Source organism: Myzus persicae, unplaced genomic scaffold, assembly GCF_001856785.1.
Source record: "Myzus persicae strain clone G006 unplaced genomic scaffold, MPER_G0061.0, whole genome shotgun sequence".
Taxonomy (NCBI): Eukaryota; Metazoa; Arthropoda; class Insecta; order Hemiptera; family Aphididae; genus Myzus; species Myzus persicae.
The window spans coordinates 608,640-635,254 of NW_019100593.1; the positions used below are offsets into that span (position 1 = coordinate 608,640).

At 30.1% G+C, this 26,615-nt stretch overlaps 3 protein-coding genes and 1 pseudogene across 3 annotated transcripts in view; 3 read left to right on the forward strand and 1 right to left on the reverse strand.

The window, feature by feature from the left end:
• Nucleotides 1-1,288, forward strand: part of LOC111035666 — an 11,082-nt gene extending 9,794 nt beyond the window's left edge. Inside the window, exon 10 of the mRNA XM_022317367.1 lies at nucleotides 1,193-1,288. Coding sequence (XP_022173059.1) covers nucleotides 1,193-1,207 — 15 coding nt within the window. The 3' untranslated portion in view covers nucleotides 1,208-1,288. The remainder of the gene's footprint in view (nucleotides 1-1,192) is intronic.
• Nucleotides 1,289-10,918: 9,630 nt separating this feature from the next.
• LOC111035550 lies at nucleotides 10,919-12,029 on the forward strand (annotated as a pseudogene).
• A 7,145-nt stretch (nucleotides 12,030-19,174) lies between these two features.
• Nucleotides 19,175-21,390, reverse strand: LOC111035558. Its single transcript, XM_022317222.1, has 3 exons — nucleotides 21,378-21,390; nucleotides 20,676-20,960; nucleotides 19,175-20,246 (listed from the first exon to the last, which is right to left on the reverse strand). Exons 1-3 carry the CDS (start codon nucleotides 21,388-21,390, stop codon nucleotides 19,540-19,542), a joined length of 1,005 nt encoding a protein of 334 aa, XP_022172914.1. The 3' UTR covers nucleotides 19,175-19,539.
• Nucleotides 21,391-23,378: 1,988 nt separating this feature from the next.
• On the forward strand, nucleotides 23,379-25,867 carry LOC111035563. The gene is made up of 7 exons (XM_022317235.1): nucleotides 23,379-23,487; nucleotides 23,696-23,731; nucleotides 24,306-24,422; nucleotides 25,075-25,116; nucleotides 25,195-25,312; nucleotides 25,382-25,621; nucleotides 25,687-25,867. The coding sequence occupies exons 1-7, from the start codon at nucleotides 23,379-23,381 to the stop codon at nucleotides 25,850-25,852; spliced, it is 828 nt and encodes a 275-aa protein (XP_022172927.1). The 3' UTR covers nucleotides 25,853-25,867.
• The last annotated feature ends 748 nt before the right edge of the window (nucleotides 25,868-26,615 follow it).

Sequence of the window (26,615 nt, forward strand, 5' to 3'; positions counted from 1 at the left end):
ATTATAAGATACGGTTGATTAATTTTCTTTCTCTATATCTGTGTTTTTCTTTCTGCGCACAGATGTACGATGTGCAGGACAACAAGCAAGACAGAACAAGGATAATACGCATTGCAATTTCCAAAGAAAGAGAAGAAAAACTGGATGTAAGTCAATGTGAAGGACTTGCAAATCTTTTGGGAGAAAAAGAACTTCCATATGTCTCCGAGGGCCAAAGGACTTGGCCCGATGGCTCATTATATTTATATATGATTGGAAGAAATCCTGATACCTGGCCATATAAACCAAATGAGGTATACCTTATCACAACCTTATAACATGTTTTAATTTTAATACAGGTAATTTAATATTATTTTGTTAACATGTCTTAAATACCCGAAAGTATAATAGTTGTTTTGAAATATTTAAAAATTTGAAGATCTCACTCTTTAAACAGAATATTTAAACCAATTTTTTTCTTTCTTTTGAAATTTAGATTCTAAGCGGCTTACACAGTAGTTCATAATACCTACATAGATTTTACATCGATACATTTTTTTTCGGTTTCAAAGCACTTCAATCTTCAACTATGAGTGGGTTTCAGGAAGATAATTTGATCCAGTTGGTATTTTGGCGAGAGGAGAGTCAAAAATAAAAAATCCCATTTACTTTTAAAAATAATTTGAAAAGACAATCATTTTTAAGCGAAACAGTTATCTAAAAAAAAAAATTTTGATTTAAGAGACAAAGGTTTAAATTATCGGTTGATGACATCGATTATTCATTCGTATAAGAACGATTTATCCTCATATACGGTTCTTGTCATTAAGTTCTTATCCAACAAATTTAACGTATCTATTATCTACTTTAATAGGTGTGTTAAATTTTAAATTTTAAACTTTAGTCCCTTAAACTTAAATCGATTTTAAGATAACTGTTTCGAGTAAAAATGATTGTTTTTCCTAATTATTTTAAAAATGATATGGACTTTTTTTTAATTTTTGACTCCCTCTGACCAAAATACCAACTGAATCAAGTGATCTTTTAGAAACCTTCTCATAGTTGAAGATCGAAGTAATTCGATAAAAAAAAAAAAACAAATAAAAAAATGCATCGTTGTAAAACCAATCTATTATTATAAATTATGTAAATATCTCCGCTTAGAATCTAAATTTTAAATGAAAAAAGGTCTCAAGGTCTGTCATATTTTCAGATTTTCCTTTCATAACAGAAAAAACATCATCAATAAAACCAGGACGCAAAGTCATTACTTGTGTTCTTCGACAGAGGGTTGGTATTGATGGCAATGGAAAATTAAATTTTTTGGAGAGATATCTGTACGCCTTTGGACTTACACTTTGAAGGCTGATTTCACTAGAAATATCCTTAGAAGACCACCGAATTTTTTTTTTCCAATCTGGACCCATATGAATTGCCATCACCTGACCATGTGAAAAAAAAATTGATAAAACAGAAGCTATGGACTTAGCTCTTGAATCAGATTTATGTTGTACTTCGAGCAATTCATTTTCCAGTTGCTTATTCTCTTCTTGTGCCTTTTCATAGTAATTTCTTAATTGTTTATTCATACATTCTATTTTCTTTAATTTCGTCTTAAGTTCTTTTATTTGTGTTTCTGGAGTATTGCTGTAAAAATTTATGTATAGCAAATGTTAATTAAATTGTTTGTATACTTCAACACAATTAATAAGCTACTATTTACTTATGAATTATAAATATAACTAATTTAATTAACATACTTTTTTGGTCTTCCTTTTTTGGGTAATCTACATAAATTTTTTCTTAGACGTTTAGTTCGTGGAGTTAACTGTATTTCATCAATATTATAAGGCTCGGGAAAATCATTATTCATAATACTATACTCTATTCGCCGTAAGTTGACCCACTCGCTGGACGAAAACCGGTCGTGGCTGCGCAGGCCACCGCGTCTTCGGAGCGCTAGTGTTGGTCATCGTCACCGCACCTGGCGTATACGTAGTGATTTGATTATCTTAACGACGTATCGACTATCGACACTATCTCCGCGAACGAGCGCAATAGATTAATTAGTAACAATTATTTTGTAAAACATTCTGTATGCACGGCGGCAGCTGCCTACTACGACGAGCACCGTCGGTTGCCGAACCCAACTGACCAATCATAGACCACCGTTCTACAACGTGGGGGGTCTGAACGTTCCGGCGGCTCAGTATGCATGCGCGCAAGTGGGTCAACTTACGGCGAATAGAGTATAAATGAAAATAGTGACTTTTTAGCTGTACATAATTCTGAACCTGATGTATTATTAATTGAAGTTCTATTATTTCTTGTTTTTAAACTCCTAAAATTGTTAAAATTTAGTAAATGTATAAACGTTTATTTTAATTTATATTATGTTATTAGTTTACTTTGCCATAGCTACTAAATGCGGAGAACTAACACCATTGCGTATGGATATATTTTCTGTTTGGTCAACTGTATACAGTGTTTCGATATCATCCAGATGTCTAAATTAAAAGGTAATACTTAAATACTTTTCAGTTACAAAAATGTGATTTAAATTGTATTATATTTTTATTGATGAAAACTGTAGGAACTGCACATTTCTTCAACATCTTTCTCGTTCAACTTCAGATTACAAATACATTTCTTTTTCGAAGTGTTCTGAACATGTATAAATTAAATGTTTTTATTATGTTACATAAAATGTTTCTAATACTAAATATATTAATTTACCTTTTTCGACTCTGGTGGCTTTTATCCATTTTGCCTTAAGTATAGGGTCTAAAGGAAAATTATGAAAGGAAATATTTTTATTTGAATTCCTATTATTGCAGCCTAAAAAATTTTATAAATTTATTATATATTTCTTGTTGACTATTGCTGTAAATGTAATTATAATAAAATTATAACTTAAATGTATTACCTGTTATAGCACATATTTTTACCCCTATAGTTTTTTCAATGTCAAAAAATTCAGTTTTTTTTATTAAGTTTGTAGTTTAAGCCACTTGTTATAAAATTGTATGTTTTGCAAATGTAGGTAGTAAGCTGATTGGGCGATAAGAACTTGTGAGATGTTTAGGCTTGTTTGGTTTTGAGATCATGATAATAACTGAATGCTTCCAGGTTGAGGGAAAGTACGACAAGCGTAGCATAGAATTATATATATGGGCAAGGAACATAATTGACTTTTTAGATAAATTCTTTGCTATTTTATTTGTGATTTGATCATGGCCAGGAGCTTTGTTAGGCCGAAGCTTTTGAATGACTGTTACGATTTCGGATGGTCATTTTTTGTATGATACTAGGTATTTTATAGTAGTACACAGATACCTACAATGTACATACTACCTACCTTCCTATATACTATAACTGCATACTTTCAAACTTATTTGTATTATTTTTGTACCTATTTTAACTGACATTTTATTTATCAAATAATAAAATATATGACATAATGAAATTGTTTTAATTATATTATATGTATAGTATAATAGGTACTCAATCTTGTAAAATATTTAGGTAGATAATTAACATTATTATTTATTTTAAATAGGTATAGGTACTTTTAAAAATAAATACTCAAAATTGTATCATAATTATCATATTTTTTATCTTGCTTAAGAATAGGTACTCACTGTAAATTTAAAAAAAAAGAATAGTATAGTAATTTGTGTATTGTAAGAATACTTTTTACCTCGGTATATACCAGGGTTGCCAACCGTCCCGATTTTTGCGGGACATTCACGATTTTTAGATTTTTTTCCCGTGTCCCGATCAAAATTTATGCGGGACATATTTTTCCCGGGACATAAGGAAATTACCAATTTATCTCTTTCTTCAATAAATTGTGTAAATGTTAAAACTTTAACAATTTATAATCAACGATAAAATGCTTCATTCGTTATCGAGTAAATAGCAATAATCTATTAGTATATTTAGATACTATGGAATTTGAACATTATAGTTGTTTATAACTGTAATATCTAACAAATTACCAAGATATACGTAAATTGTAGATATGTTTATTTTATCTGTATAGTAATCAGTAATATAGCGTTTAATTATAATGGTATAATACGCTGTATTGCCATCTTCAGTTACGCGGTGCTTACGGTGATGTGATGACAGTATAATTTGTGCTAAGTATATTGTATAATAATTCGTTCGATTAATATTGTATTTAGCTTATTTATATTCGTCCGTGCATTTTTCGATTTAAGTACTTTTTATTGGTGTACTGTTACTGTGTGTGCATATGAAATATAATAATGAGTGACTCTGAAGAACAAAATATTACTCATACTCCACCAAAAAAGGTAAAACGTCTTTGTACTTTTCGTGATGTATGGTTAAGTTCATATACTTGGATTAGAAAATCAGAAAATAACAATTTGTATGGTAATTGTAAGCTATGTAAGAAAGACTTTTTAATTACTCATGGCGGTAAATCTGATGTGCAACACCATGCAAATAGCGTTTTCCATAGACAAAAAGAAAATTCTAGTAAACAATTATGTACAATAAATTCATTTTTTGTTACCAAAAATACTTCGGAAAGTCAAAAAGTTAATTTGGCGGAAGTTTCTAAAATTTTTCATAATATAAAACATAACTTATCTTATAATTCTCTTGATTGTGATTTTAAGTTGTTTCCTAAAATATTTTCCGATTCAAATATAGCCAGTAAAATATCTTGTGGTCGTACTAAAGCTGAAGCTATAGTACAAAATTTACTTGGCCCAAAAGCAGAAGAAATTATAGTTAATGCCTTACAGAATATTTCTTACTTTTCAGTTGCTACCGATACATCTAATAAAGGAAATAGAAAAATGTATCCAATTGTAGTTCAATATTTTTGTCTGCAAACTGGATGTCAAATAAAATTATTAGATTTTTTTGAACAAGCCTGCGAAACTGCTGATGGTATAAGTAATTCAGTTCTATCAACTTTGGAAAAATATAATATTAATAAGTCAAAAGTATCAGCATTTAGTGCCGATAACACAAATTCTAATTTCGGGTGTCGTAGATCAGCATTTACACTTTTACAATAACATAATAAGAATATTTTTAAGTCGGGTTGCTTAACACACGTAGTGCACAATACTTTTCGAAAAGCTTTAGATGGTCTCGATTTTGATGTAGAAACTTTGGTGCTGAAAATATATACACATTTTTCTGTATCAGCATCCAGACGCGAAGATTTAAAAGAATTTGTTTTGTATGCTGAGTTAGAATGGCAAGAATTAGTTAAACATTGTCCTACTAGGTGGTTGTCAATTGGCCCAGCAGTCCAAAAAATTCTCAAGTTTTATCCTGCCTTGATATCTTATTTTATATCTCTTGGCGAAGACTGTCCAAATCAATTAACAAAACTTTTATTTTTTGAAGAAGACGAGTCAGAAATTGAACATTTATTTAAAAAACCAAGTATTTACTTAAATTTTTGTGCCAATGTTAATATTATGTTTGAAAAAGCAAGTAAATTACTTCAAAAGTCTGAGACGAGTTCCCCCGAGATATTTTATATTATGAATGAGTTAAAAACTAATATTTCAACTCGTATAAATGAACAGTTCTATGGCTCAAATTTCATCACATGTAAGAATAAATTATCAGTATCTAATATAAATACTATAAAAAAAGACTTTGATATGTTCTACAACACTGCATTAACTTAATTGTCTAATCATTTTGATTATGAATATTCGCCACTAAAATTTTTAGAACCACTTTGCTTAAAATCAAATTTGTTACTTTATCAAGATATTGCAAAAATAATTGAAGTATTTGGACTAGTTGATGTAATTTCTTTAGATGAAATATTTGAAGAATTTACAATTATCAAGCCTGCTATACCAACTGTTAGCTTAAAAAATAATTTAACTGTTTATGAAAAATGGTTAGAACATTTATCAATTCAGAAATTAAAAAATTTTGGAATATTATTAGAATTTATTCTAAGTATTCCACCATCTAATTCTCATGTAGAGAGGGTTTTTTCGATGATGAAACTAAAATGGACAGATGTTAGAAATCGTTGTTCAGTGGACTTAATAAAAAATGAATTAATGATAACACTAAATATATTGCCTTCCACAAATAGTTCCTGTACTGATTTCGTGAACTTGGTGAAAGATGATACAGCTTTTTTGAATGCCGTGAAGAGCCAGAAAAAATACAATTGGAAAAATGAATAATTTACAATTTATAATTTATAATACTTTTTTTTATTAAAAATTCCGTCTAAAATATTATATTATTATTATTTTATTAATTAATAATTAACATTATGTTAGTTATACAATTTATAATAATAAAGTATATACATATAGAAAGCAAATATATCCGTATTATGTACATATATATCTTATATTATAATATTATGTTATGCTAGAAATGAATGCCTTTATAATATATTAAAACCTGAAAAAAATGTTCTCATATTGGAAAAAAGTCCCGATTTTTTTAACTGGATAGTTGGCAACCCTGGTATATACCCACCTTGCTTTTTAGATTATTCAAATGAATCTTCTTAATACTTTAGGATAGGTACTGTGTAGATTCCGATAATATATTAATAACTATTATTTACCTCTAGTTCTTATTCTAGGTATAATTAATATATAAATGATAAATCTAAATGAAGTCTATCTAGGTACCACATTACCACAACAAACCAATAAAAATAAATTTCAATCAAATTCACAGATTGGATGTGTTAAAAATCAAACCTAATATAGTGGAGAGGTGTGAGTTTACACCCATAGTATTTTGAACTCAGTGAGCTGATTCTTTGCGTGCGTCCCTGTAGGCTATACTAATGTAATGTGATATCACCCAGTGACGAGTGTGTTATTGTTAAAATAATACTTTTTCTTTTTATTAGAGATATTAATTATATGTTTTGTATTTATGGCTATAAAAAAGTCTTTTAGACCATAAAGATTAGTATATGTTTAATGTATATACAATATTAAATACATAAAAAATTGTTTAATTAATAAGTTAGGTATATAGTTCATATTAGGTATGCCAACAATGTTGAATATCATGCACTTTTTCTGTTTATTGTTTTTATATACCTATTTATTATTTTAATGTAGTGATAATTATTGTATTATATAAATCAGGTGTTAAATAAGATATACATTTTTAAATTAAAACTTTATTGAAATTAGTGGTAGGTACCTATTAAAATTGAATTAAATTTAAAAACACACAATTATGAACAATAATACGTATTAAAAACCATTTTAAATTTTATTATATTTATGTAATTAATTATAAATTATTTGTATTAATAATAATTTATGTATATAAATATAATAAAATTTAAAATGGTTTTTGCGGCGCACTGCCTAGCTAGGTATACCTTTATTAAGTAAAGATTGCTATATATTGAATTCAAACTTAGGTATATTATTATTTTATATAGCTATGCACAGAAAGCGCCTTGAATTTCATAAGCTATCGAATAGGAGCAAAAGAAGACGTATAAATGACGAAGAGACTGATTCTTTGCACAAATCTGACTCTTCATCTTCAAAAAACTGTAGTTCTAATTATAATAATGATTATAATGAAGAAAATTATGATTTGCAAAACGATAACAGTGACTGTTCCTATAAAAGTAAACAGTCTACTACCACATCCAAAAATATAATTGAAGACACAAATGAAATCCAGGATTATAATGTTGAAGTGGTTAAATCATTCATGTATCCATCTAGTTCTGACGAAACAAATATTTTATTTCATTCTGACTTTGATTCGTCTCCACCGTGTAGAGTAAATTCGACCTTAATGTATAACGAAGAAGAAACATCTACCGATATTAAAACATTTCTTCGTACTTGGGCTATTAAATATAATATTACTTATGCTTCATTATCTGCTCTATTAGTTGGCCTGAAATTAAATGTTGAAAGTTTATTGGAAGAATTACCTTCAGGTGCTAGAACTTTATTAAAAACAAATGTAACATTTGATAAAATCATAGTTGAACCAGGCATCTATTTACATTTTGGTTTAGAAAAGCAGTTATTACGTTTGGTTGATAATGTTTCAATAAATTACATAGACGACAGTTAAAAATTATTAATAAATGTTGATGGACTTCCCTTATTTAAAAGTTCGGCTGGTCAAGTAATTTCAATATTGGTTTTAATTGTAAATATACCTATTTTAAGTAAAATAATATTTCCTGTTGGAATGTACTATGGATTACAAACACCAAATGACAAATTTAAATGTCTTCAATCTTTTATTAATGAAATAGTAGAACTAAATATACGAGGTATAACAACTAAAAATAAAAAAAAATTAAAAATACAAATAGTTGGTTTTTGCTGTGATGCACCTGCAAAAAAATATGTACTTGGAATCAAAGGGCATAGTGGCTATAATTCGTGCACTAAATGTACTATTCAAGGTACTACAGTTGACAAAAAGTGAGTTTTTACAGATCTTAATTGTACGCTGAGAATTAATGAAGATTTTCTATATTGGTCTTATACTAACTATAGACTACATGAAACGCCTTTAGCAAAAATACCAAATATTGATTTTGTTCATTCATTTATATTAGATTACATGCATGTGGTATTATTAGGAGTCATGCGTACATTATTGTTAACCTGGTATAGTGGAAGTATTCCACACAAATTGTCACAAAAATTAATACAAGTTATATGAGACTTCATGACAAATAACCGAAATAGCTTAACAGAAGGGTTTGTAAGACAGCCAAGGGATTTAAAATATTTATTAAGGTGGAAAGCAACTGAATATCGTACATTTTCATTATATACTGGACCAGTGGCTCTTAGAGGAGTTTTAGATAAAAATAAATATAATAATTTTTTGACTTTACATGTTGCAATATCAATTTTATTAAACTCCAGAAACTGCAGCAATGAAGAAATACTAACATATGTTACATATGTCTTCTTCTTCATTTTGTTCAAAGCGTTATGGTTTTATATGATAAAAGCTTTGTAACACACAACTTCCACGGACTTATACATCTGGTTGATGATGTAGAACATTTTGCTCTCATGATTAATTCATTTACATTAGACTCGATATCGGCATTCCCATTTTAAAATTTCCTCCAAAGTATAAAAAAAATGGTTAGAGGAACAAACAAGCCTTTGGAGCAGATTGTAAAACTGCTTGGTCAATTGTTTTCAGAATATCCTCCTCTTTTTAAGTCGGCTGCTAGTACATCTGATTTGTTTCCAAAATTAAAAAATATTCATGGTAATGGTCTCCTTCCTCCCAATTGCAGAAGCCCTCAGTACACTTTTTTAGAGTTTCAACATTTTAGCATTAGAATTAGTCCACCTAATAATTGCTGTAGAATTAAATCTGGTTATAATAATGATTGAAAATATTTGCTTTGATAATTAATCGAATATAGTTATAGTTGGAAGGAAATTTTGTATAAAAAATGATTTTTATAAAATACCTTGTAAAAGTTCATCAATTGGTATTTATGAAGTACAAAAAATATCAAATAATCTTGAAATTTGGTCTATTGATGAAATTGATATAAAATATGTTTATTTTCCATTTAAACAGAAGTTTATAAAATTTCCTCTACTACATTTATCATAATTAATTTTCATATATTATATATATATATTATTTTTGTTTCTACATAATATATCATTCTGTATTTATTATTATATCATAATAGACTAACTATGATATTTTATAGTAACTTATTATACCCTATGTAACTAAGTAATAATATAATAATCTTTAACTTTTACATAAAATATGTAATTGTATATAACTATTACCATGAATTTTATTTTAATATTTTGTTTTATTATACATTTTATAATATTCCTTAATTCCTTCTATTGTTTTAATTTTAATGACTTATAAGTTAATTGAATTAATATATTTTATATCATACCTTCATATACCAGTAATAAGTATATTATAGGTACACAATAACATAAATCATTATTGTTGTTATATTATAATAATATAAACTACATTTTTTTTTCAGAATGTGGACTTTAATAACTTATGAACCACCATATGATCATGAGGCCACAGAGTTAATACCAAATGCGTGGTTAATGAACAATAAATATTGTTGGTATCCAATATCATTCCGACTATCTACAATAAAAAAGTCTTGTTATTTTGGATTCTGAGCAGAACGACGAATTTATTGATTTTACAATGGTGTGTTCACAATGTGAATATTTAATAATTGAAATTGCAAATAGGCTGGCAAGGTGGTTAAGGAGAACTTCCGATAAAGTTTCAATGGTTTCCTAAATGTTTTATTAGGGTTGATGTGGCTCATTTTATAAAGTTAGCCTGTAAATGGACACCTCTTAAAACAGTCCAAAAAAGGGTAAAAGAAATTATTCTTCGAATAATTGGCTTTCTTATAAAATGTCAGTCCTTCAGTGACATTCATACATTACTGTCTTCATTATTTATTGTTTTAATAAATGAAACCGATGGAAATGATAAAAAAACTGGAATTGAAACAATATGTGAAAAACATAAGAAATATTTGATACATGCAACGTCGACTGGACTTGTAGATTTCGAAGATCAGTTTAATGAAATTATTGCCATGGTAGAAAATGAGGATGAACTCCGAGAATTTATTCAAGAAGAATATTATCAACAGCTAGATGGCTTGGATAATATTTTAAATGGGGTTCAATGCAAAGTATTTACCAACTTTAGTTCCTAATCTTATAAAATGTTTGAAATTGTTACCCCTGTGGTCGGGATTAATGATCCCCATTTTCATTGAACATCATTCTGCTTCACTCAAAGGTACATCATTATTACGGTCGCGTCATTACACACCTACATCAAACGCAAATGATTTGGAGAAAGTTATGCCAGTTAGTACCGTCTGTTCTATTCTATCGATTTCCTCCAATCACCAATGCACCAGAACTTTGATGAACCAATAGATGTATATTTAGTTGTATCATCAACTTTAGTTCATCATAATGATTCTACTGAAACTGGTAGTGATTGCTCTTTATGCAAAAATGGAGATTTTCCTTCTGAAAACGGATCACAAAAATGTTACAAATGTCATGTTCCAGTTCATGCTCTTCCATCGTGTTCAACACATACACAAGGACAAGCGGAAAAACGATATTGTTTAAAGTGCTCAAAGAATGGTAAAGATATAACTAAATTATTTAACAGAAGAAAACAACTCAGTTGAAAGCTGGAATAGAAAGTCAAAAAAGTAACGCAATTCTAATTCATATCTTTGTTCAAATCCAAACTTGCAGCATCTTCAAATTAAGAATCCAAAAAAATATTTAATCATTACCCTTATTAAAGAACGGATCGCGTATGCAAAAATTGAAGAGTTGTAGAATTAAAAACATTGGAAAAGCTATTCTAAGCAATACTTGTGCCTTTGAAACAGTTTCATCTATTTTGATGGTAGCCATCTGTGATAGTAGTCAATATTATAATATAGTTAATGAATGTGAAAACTTATTTTATAAATTTGCCCTGGAGTTGTTAAATAATGGTATCACTTCAAAGACATACACTAATAGAGCTGAATTATTGGTACCTAACATTTAAACTTTTTACTAAAACATAAAAAAAAAAACAAAAAAAAAATAATAAATTGTTTTGAATTACAAATAAACAATATGCACTCAGAGTTAGAATTTTTAGAGTACAGTACAACTTTAGTGAAATGTGAAACTACAGGGATTAATATATTTAATTCGGCGTTGAAAGAGTTTCTAATAGCTTATGAGTATATAAATTGTAGTATTTCAACTTGTCAAAGAACAAAATATGATACTCCAATTCCAATCATGATTATTTCCTGTACCATAAGTAATGGAAACCTAAACGGTCTACAGAAGTATCTAGATTCTAGAATTAATTTAAAAAAAACTGAATGTGGTTATATCGATGATAATGGTGAATCGTGCCTAGGAGTTAAAACTAAAAAAACTGTACTGTCCGATTTTCATATTTTTGTCGACGTAATAAACCGGGAAGGTATGTATTGTTAATTTAGGTAAATCTATTACAATTTACAAATTTCTGTTTTATTATTTCAGGAAATAGCAGTTTAAATTATAGTAGTGAAGCTCTTCCACAACCTATAATCTCACTAAAAAATATACCACAAATACTATTAGCTTCAGGCAAAATATACAAGTTAAGAGGTGTGGGTTGTTTCCGTCGAGGACTAAGTTGTCTCAGGATATCTATTGGCCATTATGCATGCTGTAAAAGAGGACACAAGTAGAAAGTATATGATGACCTTAACAAGAATGTTAAATACATAAATGCAGAAACAAAAGTTCCATGTGAATTTTTTATTTATACAATTTAAATAATACAAAATAATAAATATTAACATTATAAAAAATAAGATTGATAATATGCAGGTTTAATTTTTTAATTGTAACTTAATTTAAAACATTTAATATTTATAATTATATTATGTTTATTATAATAACTCTAAAAAAAGTAATTAAATCAGATATAACCACATTTATACTGTGCAAAATTATAAGAGTGAGCGAGGCTCTATAAAGGGATTTTTTTCTTTGTTTTTATACAATTTATTTTGTTTTTAAAGATTGAAATTCGTTGTATTATATTATGCAAGATTTCTGTTATTTTTACAGTTTTTTTTTAAATATATGTTCTAAAGAAACATTTTGTAAACAAACAAATAATGGATGTCAATCTAATTCTGAGTAAATACTGCCTTTGAAAGGCAAATTCAGTTGTATTTTAATTTTAATCCCTTTATATTAAAGCTAATAATAAAGAACCCAGGAGGAAATTGAATTTTCCGGGGTTCCCGATGTCGAAAACATTCTGATTCTTGTCAAACAAATTCAAACAAATCACGTACTAAATATCGGGAAAAGAAAAATCGTGGAAAGTCCATTATTTCCTTGTGGGGGGTTGGGGAAGCGTTTCCTCAGTCCCCCACGAGGAAATTGAATTTTCCGGGGTTCCCGATGTTGAACAAATTCTGATTCTTGTCAAACAAATTCAAACAAATCACGTACTAAATATTGGCAAAAGAAAATTCATGAAAATTGAAATGTGGGGGGGGGGGCTGGGGTAACGTACGTTATCTTAAAACAAGAGAATCCCAATTTAATTTTAATAAGCTGTGTCACACAGATTTATTATCATTTTATATTTTGTTAAACATATTTATTTAGTTTGTTATCATATTAATATATTGTAGTCATATTCATAGATTAAAGATTAGTTCATATTATAATTTAAAATTTAGCTTATAGCTTTTTTTTTTTTTTTAGTCGTCCCCTTAAAAATTATTGAAATACGGTATTTTACGGTAATTTTAAATATTTTTCCCCGACTTCAGAGTTTTAGATATTGGAAACACTGGCTGTGTGTGTCATTCACTCCAATTAGCCACAACACATGCTTGTGCTGAAACAGTCCCAAGACATTTAGATTTCCTTATTTCTAAATCATATAACTGGTTTTCTAAATATTCACAACGCAAACAATCTTATAATGATCTTTATAAATGCATGAACGAAAATCACTAACCCCTTAAAATTATCCAAGCCTGTAACACTCGATGGTTATCCATAGAAACTGCTGTTGTCCGAATAATTGACCAGTGGGACGTCCTAAAATTACATTTCGAAATAAGTCGATCTAAAGAAAAGTGGTATTCTGCAGAAATGTTATTTAATCTTTATAGTGATGAACATAATTTAGCATATTTACTATTTTTAAGACCGCTTTTGGGGGAAATTCGAAGAGTCAATAAACTTTTTGAATCTGAATATACAGATCCAACACAATTGGGAACAGGGTTAACTTCACTCCGGTCTAGGACATTTCGGCGTGGCCATTTCGACGTAGGGCCGTTTCGGCGTAGGGCCTTTTCGGCGTAGGGCCATTTTAAGAAATTAGGTAAGTCACTATAAAATATAAATATAATAAATAAATAAATAATAATAAATAATAAAAAATAAATAAATAATACAAATTTAATTAAAATAAGGAGAATGCTATTAAAATTACAAATAAAAATATTCAGGTCATCATACTTAAATTATGTGATATTCCTCTTAAAAAACTCATAATATTACGATTATCATAATCGCTGACTAATTTTAAAATACGTTTATCGACGTCAATTTTTTATTTCTTTTTTGGTGGACTTTTGCCTGTTTCTAATTTGCAAAAGAAGGTGTCTCGGCCACTTTGTATTCTCCTTAAAAATGATATAAATGCCCATAGTGTCGGGTGGTCAACGGCCATTTGTAGATTAAGCCGACGAAAAATAATTAAATGAAAAAAGAACTACGCCGAAATAGACCCACGTAGAAACGGCTCTACGCCGAACCAGCTACGCCGAGATGGCCACGCCGAAGTGTCCGGATACGACTTCACTCATAACTTGTTTGGGAAAAATTATTGTTGTACCATCATTTAATTTAACTATATCTACAAATTTTACTAATCATCTAAATCCAAAGAAATATCATGGGTATGGATTTGAGAATAAAATTGAAACTCACCTAACTAAAACAATAAAATTAAAACTACCTAGTTACTCAATATACCGTGCAGACCACTGGCACGGCTCATGCAGGCTCTGCCATAATCATTGCCTCTAACTTAGTTCTCAACCTACACTCAATCAATCCACAAACCTACCTTCAGTCAGTTTCTCTCAAGCTGCCCAAAAATTCCAAAACCACCTAACTGTGCTAAACACCTGGTTTCACGACTGGAAAATCCAAGTTAACCCATCAAAATCATCTCAAATTACTTTCACACTTCGATCCTTAGAATGTCCCGCAACCTTTATCGGCAATGCACAAATTCCATCTTTCACAGAAACTAATTATTTGGGTTTAATTCTTGACTAACGCCTTACATGGGGTCCACACTTAAAAAACAAGCGTAAAGCTCTCAATTCAAGACCCTTCTCAGACCCTTACTCCGCTCAAAGCTGTCATTAAAAACCAAAAGAACAATATACATGGCTCTTCTAAGACCCTTGTGGTACTATGGCATACAACAACTTTGGGGTTCAGTCAAACCCTCAAATACTAGAACAATTCAGGCATTTCAGTCCATTTGTCTAAGTATAATATCAGGTGCCCCTTGGTATATTACCGATGAATCACTTCATAAAGACATATGAATTCCAATCTTAAACAGCCTTGCCAAAATCACCTACAAAAAAACACACAAAACATTCAGTACTCACTCTAGTCCTATAATCACCCAACTATCATCCAATCAAATTCCAGGTAATCCACCCAGGCGTCTGAAAAGGAACTGGTGTAGGGACCTACTCTCTCCTTAAATCGCTTTCCACGGGGACTGGCCAATGGGCAACTTCCCTCTCCTGTTAGGTTAGGGTTAGGTTAGGTTAGGTTAGGTCAATTCCCATCACATTTACTTATTGTATAACTTGTAAATACAGATTGTAAATATTATGTTTTGTTCAATAAAAGAAAAAAGTATGTTTTTAGCAACAAAAGGAATCAGAATCGTCTTGGAAGTATGTTAACATTATTTAATTTACTTGTTAATATGTTTGTGACTAAAAATAAATATTATTTTTTTTGTTTTAGCAATTCTTTGGTATGATACGACAGGCAACCGGCCCTAATGACCGTCCGTCAGCTCCTACGTTCTTGCAGGTTTATAAATGTTATCTACCTATTCAATCCTGAAACCCCCAAAAACTGGTAATCGTATGATTCTTCATTCAAAATGTCCCAAAATAACTATATCTGATATAGAGGATATATTTCAAAGTGAAGAAAGCGAAAGAATAATTAAAATTAAAAACTAGACATACTTGTAGAAGAAGGAAATTATGAAGCAGAAGTTATATTTAGAGATCATGATTATTCATCAGTAAAAGCTAAAGTCTGTGTTACATTTTATATATGTGGATATTTTTGTCGTGTGGTCAAAAAACGTACTGCTTGTGATACTTGTCTTTTAGCTTTTAGTGAAGGTACCTAATTATCAAATATTTTGTATTTTTTTATTAATATTCAGTCTTGAATCACCTATAATAAAATCATATTTTATTATTATTATTTTATATTAACTTTTTTTTTTAAATATTATTTTGTACATTTTGTTTTATGCAATCAAGGTAATGTATCTCACGCTGAAGCAACATTAACGAACATAAAATCAAGAGAAAATTTAGTTCATCCAAACTCAATAATTTATATATTCATTTCAAATTTAGAAAAGTCATTTGAAAACTACCGTGGGAGTCCAAGTACCTTTGATGATACTGTTAATGATTTTTTTGGAAAATAATAACAATCTACTTTCCATGTAGTGAACATAAAAGTGATATTATGAGTTCTATAATTATATATTATGTAACCATGAGAATGAGACAATATTCTTGTATGCATAATAGAGAACAGCAACATAAAAGCTCTAAAAAAAAGTTATCCAAATTGGTGACAAATTGATTGTAAAATAGGTATAGAATAAATTAATAAAAATATAAAATAAACTTGAAAAAAATTAATAACCATTGACAATTTGATACTTCTATAATATTACCTACATTCAAATTTCAATCTTCATCACAAATATATATTTTAGATATTTATAACAATGCAATATTAAATCGTACGTATGTAATGCAAGACCATAAGTTATAGACAAAATTAAATTATTTAAATTAAATATGATTCGATACGATATAGGTACCTAATAATTAATAATATAGATTTGAATAATTTGATCTATTCTATTTTTTTGAATAGTCGTCACAGCTTGCTGTGTATTAAAATTCAGATGATTTAGTAAACCGACAGAGTGCGCCATATACACCTAGGTTCACTTCAGCAAGAGTACCCGACCGCAATATCAAGAGTCGTTACCAGTCCTGTATATCTTAGTTCGTGGATCCAACGATGGATTACACGCTGACATGTGTTGGTCCTCGTGACAACTTGCACGATCGGTGCTCTGGCGTGTAACGGGTGGCGCGGCGGATGAAAACTACATTGGTCCCTATACGTTGCTATCGTGAACTTCGACGATCCAGACGAATAAGGCAAGACGAGCAATGACAGCAACGGGGGCTGTATGGCGCACAGACGGAAAAAGAACACTTCTATGCGTCCAACGACGGCGCAATGACGACACACGACGGGTGACGGGGTGCGTAGTACAGAACGATTCGTGCTCCGCAGACGGGTTCTGAACGATAACTAACTGACACTGACCGCAATAGCTGGCGACTGGTAGGGATGCGCAAAATATATATGGATATTTTCACATCGATAATTCATTGATTCATACTAAGTCTCATATTCGTTGTAATTATTTTGTATTTGATTAGATTTTCATATTATAATTATATAATATTCAATTTAGAACCTGCCTTTGACTTTTAATCATGATATTATGTGGGCTAGACTAAGATGGTGCTCAGTTTCCTGTCTAGTTAAAAATCACAGAATTTCCCCATAAATAAAAACACAGTTTAACGGATACATTTTATAATTAACTTTAAAAGGAAGTACATCTTAACATAAGAGCGCTAATATCTTTATTAACATTCTATTAAGATAAGACCAGAGAATTATATTAATGTAACAAATGTTGAAAAATTGGTATCTTACATTATCCTAATATATTATAAAATGACATTGATGCAATAAACCACAGAATATAATATACCAGCTGATATTATATTGTAATAATTAATAGTTATCGTTATTTGTTACTATATTCAATTAATTTTATTGTTTCTTAATATTTTTTTGAATATTATTTAAAATGAGTGATAGTTTACCAAAGAGTCGTCTATTACAGTACTTTAAAAACATTGATCAATATAATTATCAATGTAGAAAGTGTGGCAAAACATATAAAACGCCAAATGGTTTAGTAGGTAATTTGAGGGCTCATTATTTCACTCATGTAAAGGCATCCAAACACATCCAAACACCTGAAAACAAAGCTCCTGGTCATGATTTGATAACTGCTCCATTTTTAAAAACAATTGCTACCCAAGACAATAATACTTTTATCATATATATTCAATTCTATACTCCGCCTTTCTTACATGCCATCTATCTGGAAACATGCTCAAATAATACTCATCCACAAATCAGGCAAACCCCCCGAAAACCCACCCTTATACCGTCCTATAAGCCTTCTGTCAACACCTGAAAACAAATTACAAACTACATTGACTGAAATTGAAATGGAAACTGAAATGGATATTGATGATCCAGAATCAAGAGAACAGCATTTATTAAGTACATATAAATAGTGATAATATTGTAATAACTGAAATACAGGAAAATTTACTTATGAACGCCAGTATGTGGTGATCTAGGTTTAGTAATACATTTTAATTTAAAAAAAATTGTAAACACCAAGTACATCAAAAGAAACAACATTATTTTCATCTGGAAGTTCAATTTTAAATTATTCAGTTCCACAAGCACAGTTAAGTTTACCTGAAATGTTTGGAAATATGAAATCTTTAGAAAATAAGTAAATAAACTATTAAAAATTAAAATGTAAATCTCTACTAGTGTACGCCACAGCTGTACTTACCTTGGAGGCTCGTGAACAGTAATGACTCGTGCTCTGTCGAGGATGGGGTTACCAAGATATTAAAATAAGTTATACAACGATTCAAAAAATGTAAATAATGACAAGTGATAATATTTTTAACTATACATATAATAATAACAAAAGTGATAGTATATATTATCTATATGAGGAACGGTACCGTAAAGGAGACAAAGGACGGTGAACTGAGTTTCTTTTAACCGGAGCTGGTTGATGTGGTGAACTGGACCCGAGCTGGTTGACGTGGTTGCTTGCGTCCGAAACCAATAATATCGGAAGGACTTCGTACACGGCGGTGCTACAAAGGGCACAGGCAAAAGGCCGTAGAAGGAGAGCCACGTGTGTGCCACGGAAAAAGACAGTAGGTTATAGAGCGCTGTGCACACATATACGTCTAACGGCGTATCTCGTCAAAAAGAAAGGTGTCTCAACAACGAAGCTCACATGGCGGGTTGACTCGCCGGCTAGCCGCCGTTCGATCCAGCTGATCGAACGGCGACTGCTTTCTCGATCAAGGGGGAAACAGTGTGGCAACATCCGCCCCAGTGGCTGATCATAATAACCAACTTGCGCGAACATACTCCCCCCTTGGGAGACTCCGTCTTCCAAAGCTCGAGAACTGGAACTCTTGATATGGTGGATGTGGTTCAGCTGTCCAGGGAGGAAACGGATAAAGTCAAAGGAGTCCCTAGTTCCATGATTTTTACAACATAATATACATAAAAGATCACAACAAATAATATAAAATAATTACACAAACAAAAATAATCCCATCTTGATCATTGCCCGAGTCATTGGCGCCCATACCGATAACAAAGCGGGTTAAACACAAAACCTAGTGATCACGAATGGAACAAGCAAGTAAACTGTACAGTGGTACCCTCGGGAACACGAAGGAAACCCAAATTTATAGTAAGTGCCTAATTTTTATTTTGTGGGTAAGCGAACTAGCTTGACCACAGGTCTAACAAGCGTACCTTGCCCTGTCAAAAGCTTGACTACGCGAACAACCCTATTCTGACCGGATAACAACTCGGTTACTCTACCTAATCGCCAACATAACGGCGTAGACAGGTCGTCCTTGATGCACACAAGATCACCTACCTTGAGCGGAGTGTCACTGGCTGTCCATTTCGAGCGTATCTGCAAATTGTTTAGATACTCCAAGGACCATCGTTTCCAGAACGCTTGGTGGCATTGGTGAAGGAGCTTCCACCGCGAAACCAAACGACTGGGAGCAACCGACACGTCTGGCTCCGGAACACACAAGAGCGGCTGACCCGTCAGGAAATGACCAGGTGTCAGACTCTCTAAATCCCCAGGTTCAGAGGACAACGGTGTCAATGGTCTGGAGTTTAAAACAGATTCAATACGACAAACAACAGTTGCAAGTTCCTCGAAGGTTAAAGTATGGGCTCCTACTGTCCCAACCAACAATTTTTTCATTGATTTCACTGCTGCTTCCCAAAGACCCCCAAAGTGCGGAGCACTAGGAGGATTGAAATGCCAGCTGCATGGGAGGTGTGAACTAACTTGGAACCGAACTGTCGAATCTAAAAAGAATTGGCGGAGCTGCCTTGACGCACCTACAAAATTTGTACCACAGTCTGAATAAATATCCGTCGCACAGTGGTCTGAAAAGTAAATTTAGCTTACATAAAATTAAATCGTAGTTTTTATTCGTCATAAATTGCCATATGTTTTTACTTTTGTGTATTAACTATTAAATAGATAAAATAAATTACCATATTTAACTAGTTAGAAGATAGGTACCAATTTTGGTACACTTAAGGACTTCGATTTATGTATACGTATGTAATGCAAATATACAATATTAAATAATTTATTAAATCGTAACATTATATTTTATTATACAAATTTACCTATAGCTTCGACATTCTTCTTATATATAATTCTTATAATTATATTTATTACATTTTAACAAGAAATATTAAACGTAAATGATTAATTAATATAAAAGTTATATTATTCCGAATCATTGAAAATGATCCCAAATGTGGGATGAAGCTGATCCTGTCTAAAGGGTAACGGGACACTATAACGACCGCGTTCATCAATGATTGTCTCAGCTTTAAACCTAGCTTCACAGCATCCCTCATCGGTGAATTGTAGAGGTGCCTCTTCTGGCTCTTCTACGTCCCAGAATCTTTCCATCAACGATTCTATAGATGGATTGACAGTTGCCAACATACAGTGTGCGTTAGAGCTAACGTCTTGCAAGACTGGACCGATTAGCACCCAACCAAATACAGAACTGTACGCGGAAGGTAGTCCTTGGCCAAGTGAGCGTTGCTCGCCTATCCACACCTGTAGGAAGACGTCGGCACCTAACAACAATTCAAGGTAAAGGATAGCTCAGAACGATTATAGCAAATACTCGAAGATAAACCGAATCCGCGCGTCGCGGTCGCCTTCGCGGCGGCTCCGACGCGCGGTGCTGACTTCAGCCCGCAGACGTGTGGGCTGGGTCGGTACGCATCCGTCACGGCGGGGGATGTGCGGTTTATACTCTGCGCAGAGGGGACTGATCCGGCGATATCGCTCCTGGCTCAGAACAGCTGTTGCAAACTACACCTAGCGCTTGTTATCATATTTGTGGCAACTTTTACAAAATAATTTACCGCCAAATTTATAAATATTTCGAATTAAATAAATTAACATACAAAATAGATTCGTCAACTCGTCGTGTTAAATGTTAATTACTATCACGAATTAAAATATAGTATATTTTAATTCGTGATTACTATCATTGGACATTGTTTATAACCAGGAATTAAAATAGACGTATATCTTAATTCGTGTTTATAACTGTAATAGATTTCCCATTTTGCCCATTTTTCATTAATCCAAAATATTTTTTTTTTTAAAAACAAAAATGAGTTGTTGTGTTCCATTTTGTGATTCTAAAAGAAAAAAAAGTACTTTCTTTTGGTGTATCTAAAGATTTAGATTTATGGAAAGTTTGGAATGAAGCTTTAGGTTTTACATTAAAATCTAAATCCCAGATTTGTGAAAATCATTTTAAGCCTCAGGATATAACAAGAGAATGGATATCGGGCCAGGGATCTAACAAATATACGGTATATTTTTAATTGGTTTTCAAATAATTGTGTCATAATTATATGTAATATTTTATAAAAAAAAAAAACTATAAAATACTTTTAAGATATGTCTAAAACAACCAGGACTTAAAAATGGAGCTGTCCCCCAAAAAGTGTTACAATTTCAGCCAATAGTCAAAAACAGTATTGAACCAAATATAAGTCTGGATATAATGAAGCATTCAAGTACAATTTCTGACTAATGAATTTTTTAGCTTGAATATTGGTTTAAAGTTTCCTTGCTTAGAACATGAAGCTGATATATCAACAAATATTTTTTCATATTATATACCTATGATAATGAGGCTGTACTCTTACTTGATGAATCAAAACTCAAAAGAAAAAAGTAAAACAAAAAAAAAATTATCCAAATTAGTTAAAACATGATTTGTTGACTAATTTAATTAAAGTTTCAAATGTTTAGGCATGTAATTAATAATTTTGTAAGTATTTTATGTAATTTGTATCAGGTATCTATATTAATAAATATGTAAAATTATATGTATTATGTAATAAAAAATATGTAATTGATATTCATTAAATAATTAAATGTGCATTTTTCTTTTACTACCTATTGTTCTATGCTATTAGTTAATACTACTTACCTTCCACTTAACACTTTATTAATCTATTTTGTCATAGTAGAATATTGAATAATTAGAATGGTACCTATTAATTATTAATTATTATATTGCAGATTACAGTAGTCAGTAATAAGGAAATGCTTGAATGTTTTAAATTAATTATTCGAAAAAATCATCATATTATTTGTTCTTTATGCTTTATGCATAATATTTTAAATTTGAAATAGTCTATCCATTAGTATACATTTAATTCCCTTGGAGCGCTAGTGCACCTTTGCACATTGAAAGTCAGTTTAGGAGCGCCTTATCATGTATCGTTGGGTATCCAGTATATTTTAATTCGTGGGTACACGTCTTCCAAAATCACAATTAATGATAGCGGAATTTTCAAATTTACTGTTGCCAACTTAGAAAAGTAAAACTCCCACTTTACCCGCTGCAAGGGTGACATCAACACAAAAAAAGCCGCTTGTTTTTAATAAATTCAAATATATTTATTTTCTAATTTAAATATTAGTAAAAAATAAATTATATTTTCATAATTCTTGAATAATCAGCATCTATATTGTATAAGAAATGTAGTGTTCAAGTAATAATAATATTAAGTATCATATTACGATCGGTGGGGATTGTCCGTCGGTCAGAAGCCAATACATAATTTTATTATTCATGTTAGTAATACACAACAATAATTTTTCAGTAAGGTTTACATAATATACAAATTTTGAAATTTGTCAATTTATTATGTACCATGATATAGGTTTCTAACGATTTCTTTTAGGAAGTCCCTTAAAAGATTACCATGTTTGCTATAAATTATGATGTTTACCATGATCTGAGTTATATATATTGTATACTATTTATAAACCAAACATCAAAAAATATGTTTTTCCTAATTAAATTAAATTTGTAGTTTGTACCCATAACTATATAAGATTCAATGCACATAGTGTTTTTTGAGCTTTCTTGACAAAAGAGATTTCTGTTTTCTTTTTGAATTTTGATTATTGTTAGTAATTATTTTACTCCTCATTTGTGTTTTAATTTTACAAAATAAATCATGGAGCAAGTTGTACAAGTTTATGTATTGAATGAATACAACTATGCACATTTAAAAGGTCAAATAACAATAGAATACCATTTAATTGGCCATAACTATAATACCTCAAGTAAGTATTTTTTTAAGTAAAAATTATGAAGTTTCATATTGGTTGCCAATACATTCAAGGCTGGGCATTAAAGAGTTAACTTTAGTGAGTAACTTCTAAATTAACAAATTAATTTTTTTTCCATGTTACAAAGTAATTTTATAAAAGTGTTAAAGTGTATAAGTTAAATATAATAAGTTAGGGTATTTACTTAAATTGATTTTTTTAGTTCAAGATAATATCTCAGATTCTGAGTTGGATGAAGGTAAGTAACAATCAAAGGTGGGCAAGTTAATATAAAAAAAAAAATTAACTTAACTCAGTTTAAAAAAAGTTAATCTATTTTTTTTTTTAAGTAAATCACATAAAGAGTGAATGTGTCTTTCTAGTTTCTAATTTATAAATTATAAATCAATTTGATTTAACTTTTATCATAATGTGCACTGTATACCATTTTACTTTTTTATTATTTATTAAATTAAACTATACTCATCTCAAATTAATAATTTAACATTTAACAAATAAATTGTTTTATATTGTATAGCAATTGAATGTCATAATACGTGAAGCCGAGTAAATAAACCTTCCTATATATATAAGTTATATAACATTAACACATAATAATTGTCAATTTGTAATTTAAAATTATTAATTTTATTAAAAACATTATTGCAACTCGCATAATATATAATTTACAACATAATTCCTTTATATTTAAATATATAAAACAAAAACTTTAAAACCTTTAATAATTATACATTTTATTTGCATGGTTTATCACATGATATTGAAATATTTATTGTATTTCAGTAACAAAGTAATTTCAAAATTTTTATCAGCCATTTTTCCTCTCATTTTTTCCATCAATTGCCCTCCTGCGCTAAACAGCCTTTCTACAGGAGCTGATGAGGGTATCGCCGTATTGAACCTTATGTATGCTTTTTTCAATGGTAAAGGTAAATCATTAGGTGTTTTTAACAGTGTGTTTGATAGATAGGTATCCACCAACATTTGTACGTTATTGTTAGGAAAATAATCTGTTCCTACAGTGATAATTTAGTTTTCAAGTTATTTTTAGAATTTTCTTTTCAATTTTCAGAATCTGGTGGTCAGCTGTATTTCCCTTATCGATAATAAATTATTGTTATTACTTATTTGTACTGCAAACATCTAATACTATAAAATGATAATAGCTTATTGCCTTTCTAATAAATAAAATATATTAATATACACAAAATTATGCTATCAAGAAAAAGTACAGAAATGTTTGTGTTATTAAAGTATTGGATTATTTTTATTTTAAACTGATATAGTAATATTTACGTATAAACAAAAAATTTCAAAATGTTTTTAACTTATTGGTTTTTTTTTTAAATCAACTGAGAATAGCTAAGTTATATCAAATGTAAATTAAACTAGTTAAGTTCATAAGTTAATTAGAAAACAAACTAACTAGTTAAGTTAAAAAGTTAAAAAAAAATTAACTTTTTAACTTAACTTTAACTTTTTAACTAGTTAATGTCCACCTTTGGTTACAATTAATATAATTTTACTTACTACAATATTTTTTAGATAAATATAAATTATAATATATTTTAGTAATCGAAGAAAATGATGAAAATGAAGAACTCATAAATGATTATGAAGCCGGTAATTTGAATTTATATTTTATAAACATAATTATTATAAATATTAATATTTAATTTTAATTAATTTTCTTCATTATAGAAAACTTACAACATAATAGAACCTACATTTGTATACCAGGTGTACATGACAAATCTAATTTTTATATTGACAATTTTCAAAATAATTATTATAAAAAAAGTGTTGTACGAAATAAAATGTTAGTATTCAACTGACTTACAATATTCAAATCTAATAAATAATACTTGTTATTTTATTTTTCAATAAGGTACTTAATTTGTGAAAAACAGAGAAAGGAGAAAGTAAATGAATACTGTCCAGCCACAGCCATCATTGAAATTCATGATCCTGAAAATCGTTTGCGGCTTCATCCTGGAGGACACAACCATGGTGCTGTTGAAAGAGACCTTGATATGCCATACTTGAGAAGAGCTATCGGTAGGAGGGCCAAAACATTAGGTGCTATGTCTATGCCTATCAGGCACATAAACAATGAAGAAATTGTTAGGTAAAGAATATTTTATAGTAGGTAACTAAATACAGATTATCATAATAATTGTATAAACATACCAGTCATCCTGCTGGAAGTCTTGGATATACATTTCAACAGGCTCAACATAGATGTAAGAGAATGAAAAACTGTAGACGACCAAAAATACCAGAGACAATTCCAGCATTAAACCACATTAGCTATGGAACTACTCTGAACCATCGTCAGACTTTTTTCAACAGGCATTAACTGTTGAAGGTATTAAAATCGGTGTAATATTTGCAAATTAGGTTTTGATAGCAATGTTTCACGATGAGTTACGCACTGTATCTTATAGGTTGTGACCACTCCAAGTTCACCTAAACCGTTCCGTAAAGGTTCATTAATGACATTTCAAATTGTATACAAAAATGTTGTAAGTTTGTTTGTTTTGGTAAATTATTAAAAAAATAAAAATAATTATTTAGGTAAATAACAATTTGATAATGCTTACTAGTCATTTCCAATTGTATATGCACTCTTGTCCACGACTACAGAACAAGCATACATCACTTTCTTTCAGGTAGTTAGAAATATGTTACCATTAAATTATGATGGTCTTACAATAATCACAGATTATGAGCGTGGGCTGATGAATGCTGTACAAGAGGTGTTTCCAGAGAGTCGACTACAATGTTGTTGGTTTCATTTCTGCCAGGTTATTACCTTTTACTTCCCTTAAGCTGTAAACAATTTGTAAAATTGTAGAAAAAAAATTTATGTTTTGCTTAAAAAAATTATAAATACTTTTCTTTTAGTCAATTGTGGATATTGTCGGCGTAGGTACAATCTGGTATTAGACCTCATTAAAACCAATCCTATACCTACCCGTGTATTGCGCATGGTAATGAAATATTTATACCTATATAAATGAAATAAATTCAATAAGAAATATATTGTTTGTAATTTAGGTTTTAGCATTGCCTCATTTACCAGCAAACAGAGGAAATGAAAGTTGCCCAAATTTTTGTAC

What these genes read in the sequence shown, in the direction of transcription:
- LOC111035558 (XM_022317222.1), bottom strand. An exon ending in AATCATTGATGAACGCGGTC is followed by an intron (nt 20,247 to 20,675) that starts GTTATAGTGTCC and finishes TTTACTTTTCAG; the next exon opens with ACCACTGTGCGACGGATATT.
- LOC111035563 (XM_022317235.1), top strand. Translation starts at nt 23,379, where the DNA reads ATGGAGCAAGTTGTACAAGTTTATGTATTGAATGAATACAACTATGCA. An exon ending in AGATTCTGAGTTGGATGAAG is followed by an intron (nt 23,732 to 24,305) that starts GTAAGTAACAAT and finishes AATTTTTATCAG; the next exon opens with CCATTTTTCCTCTCATTTTT. An exon ending in AGTGTTGTACGAAATAAAAT is followed by an intron (nt 25,313 to 25,381) that starts GTTAGTATTCAA and finishes TTTTTCAATAAG; the next exon opens with GTACTTAATTTGTGAAAAAC.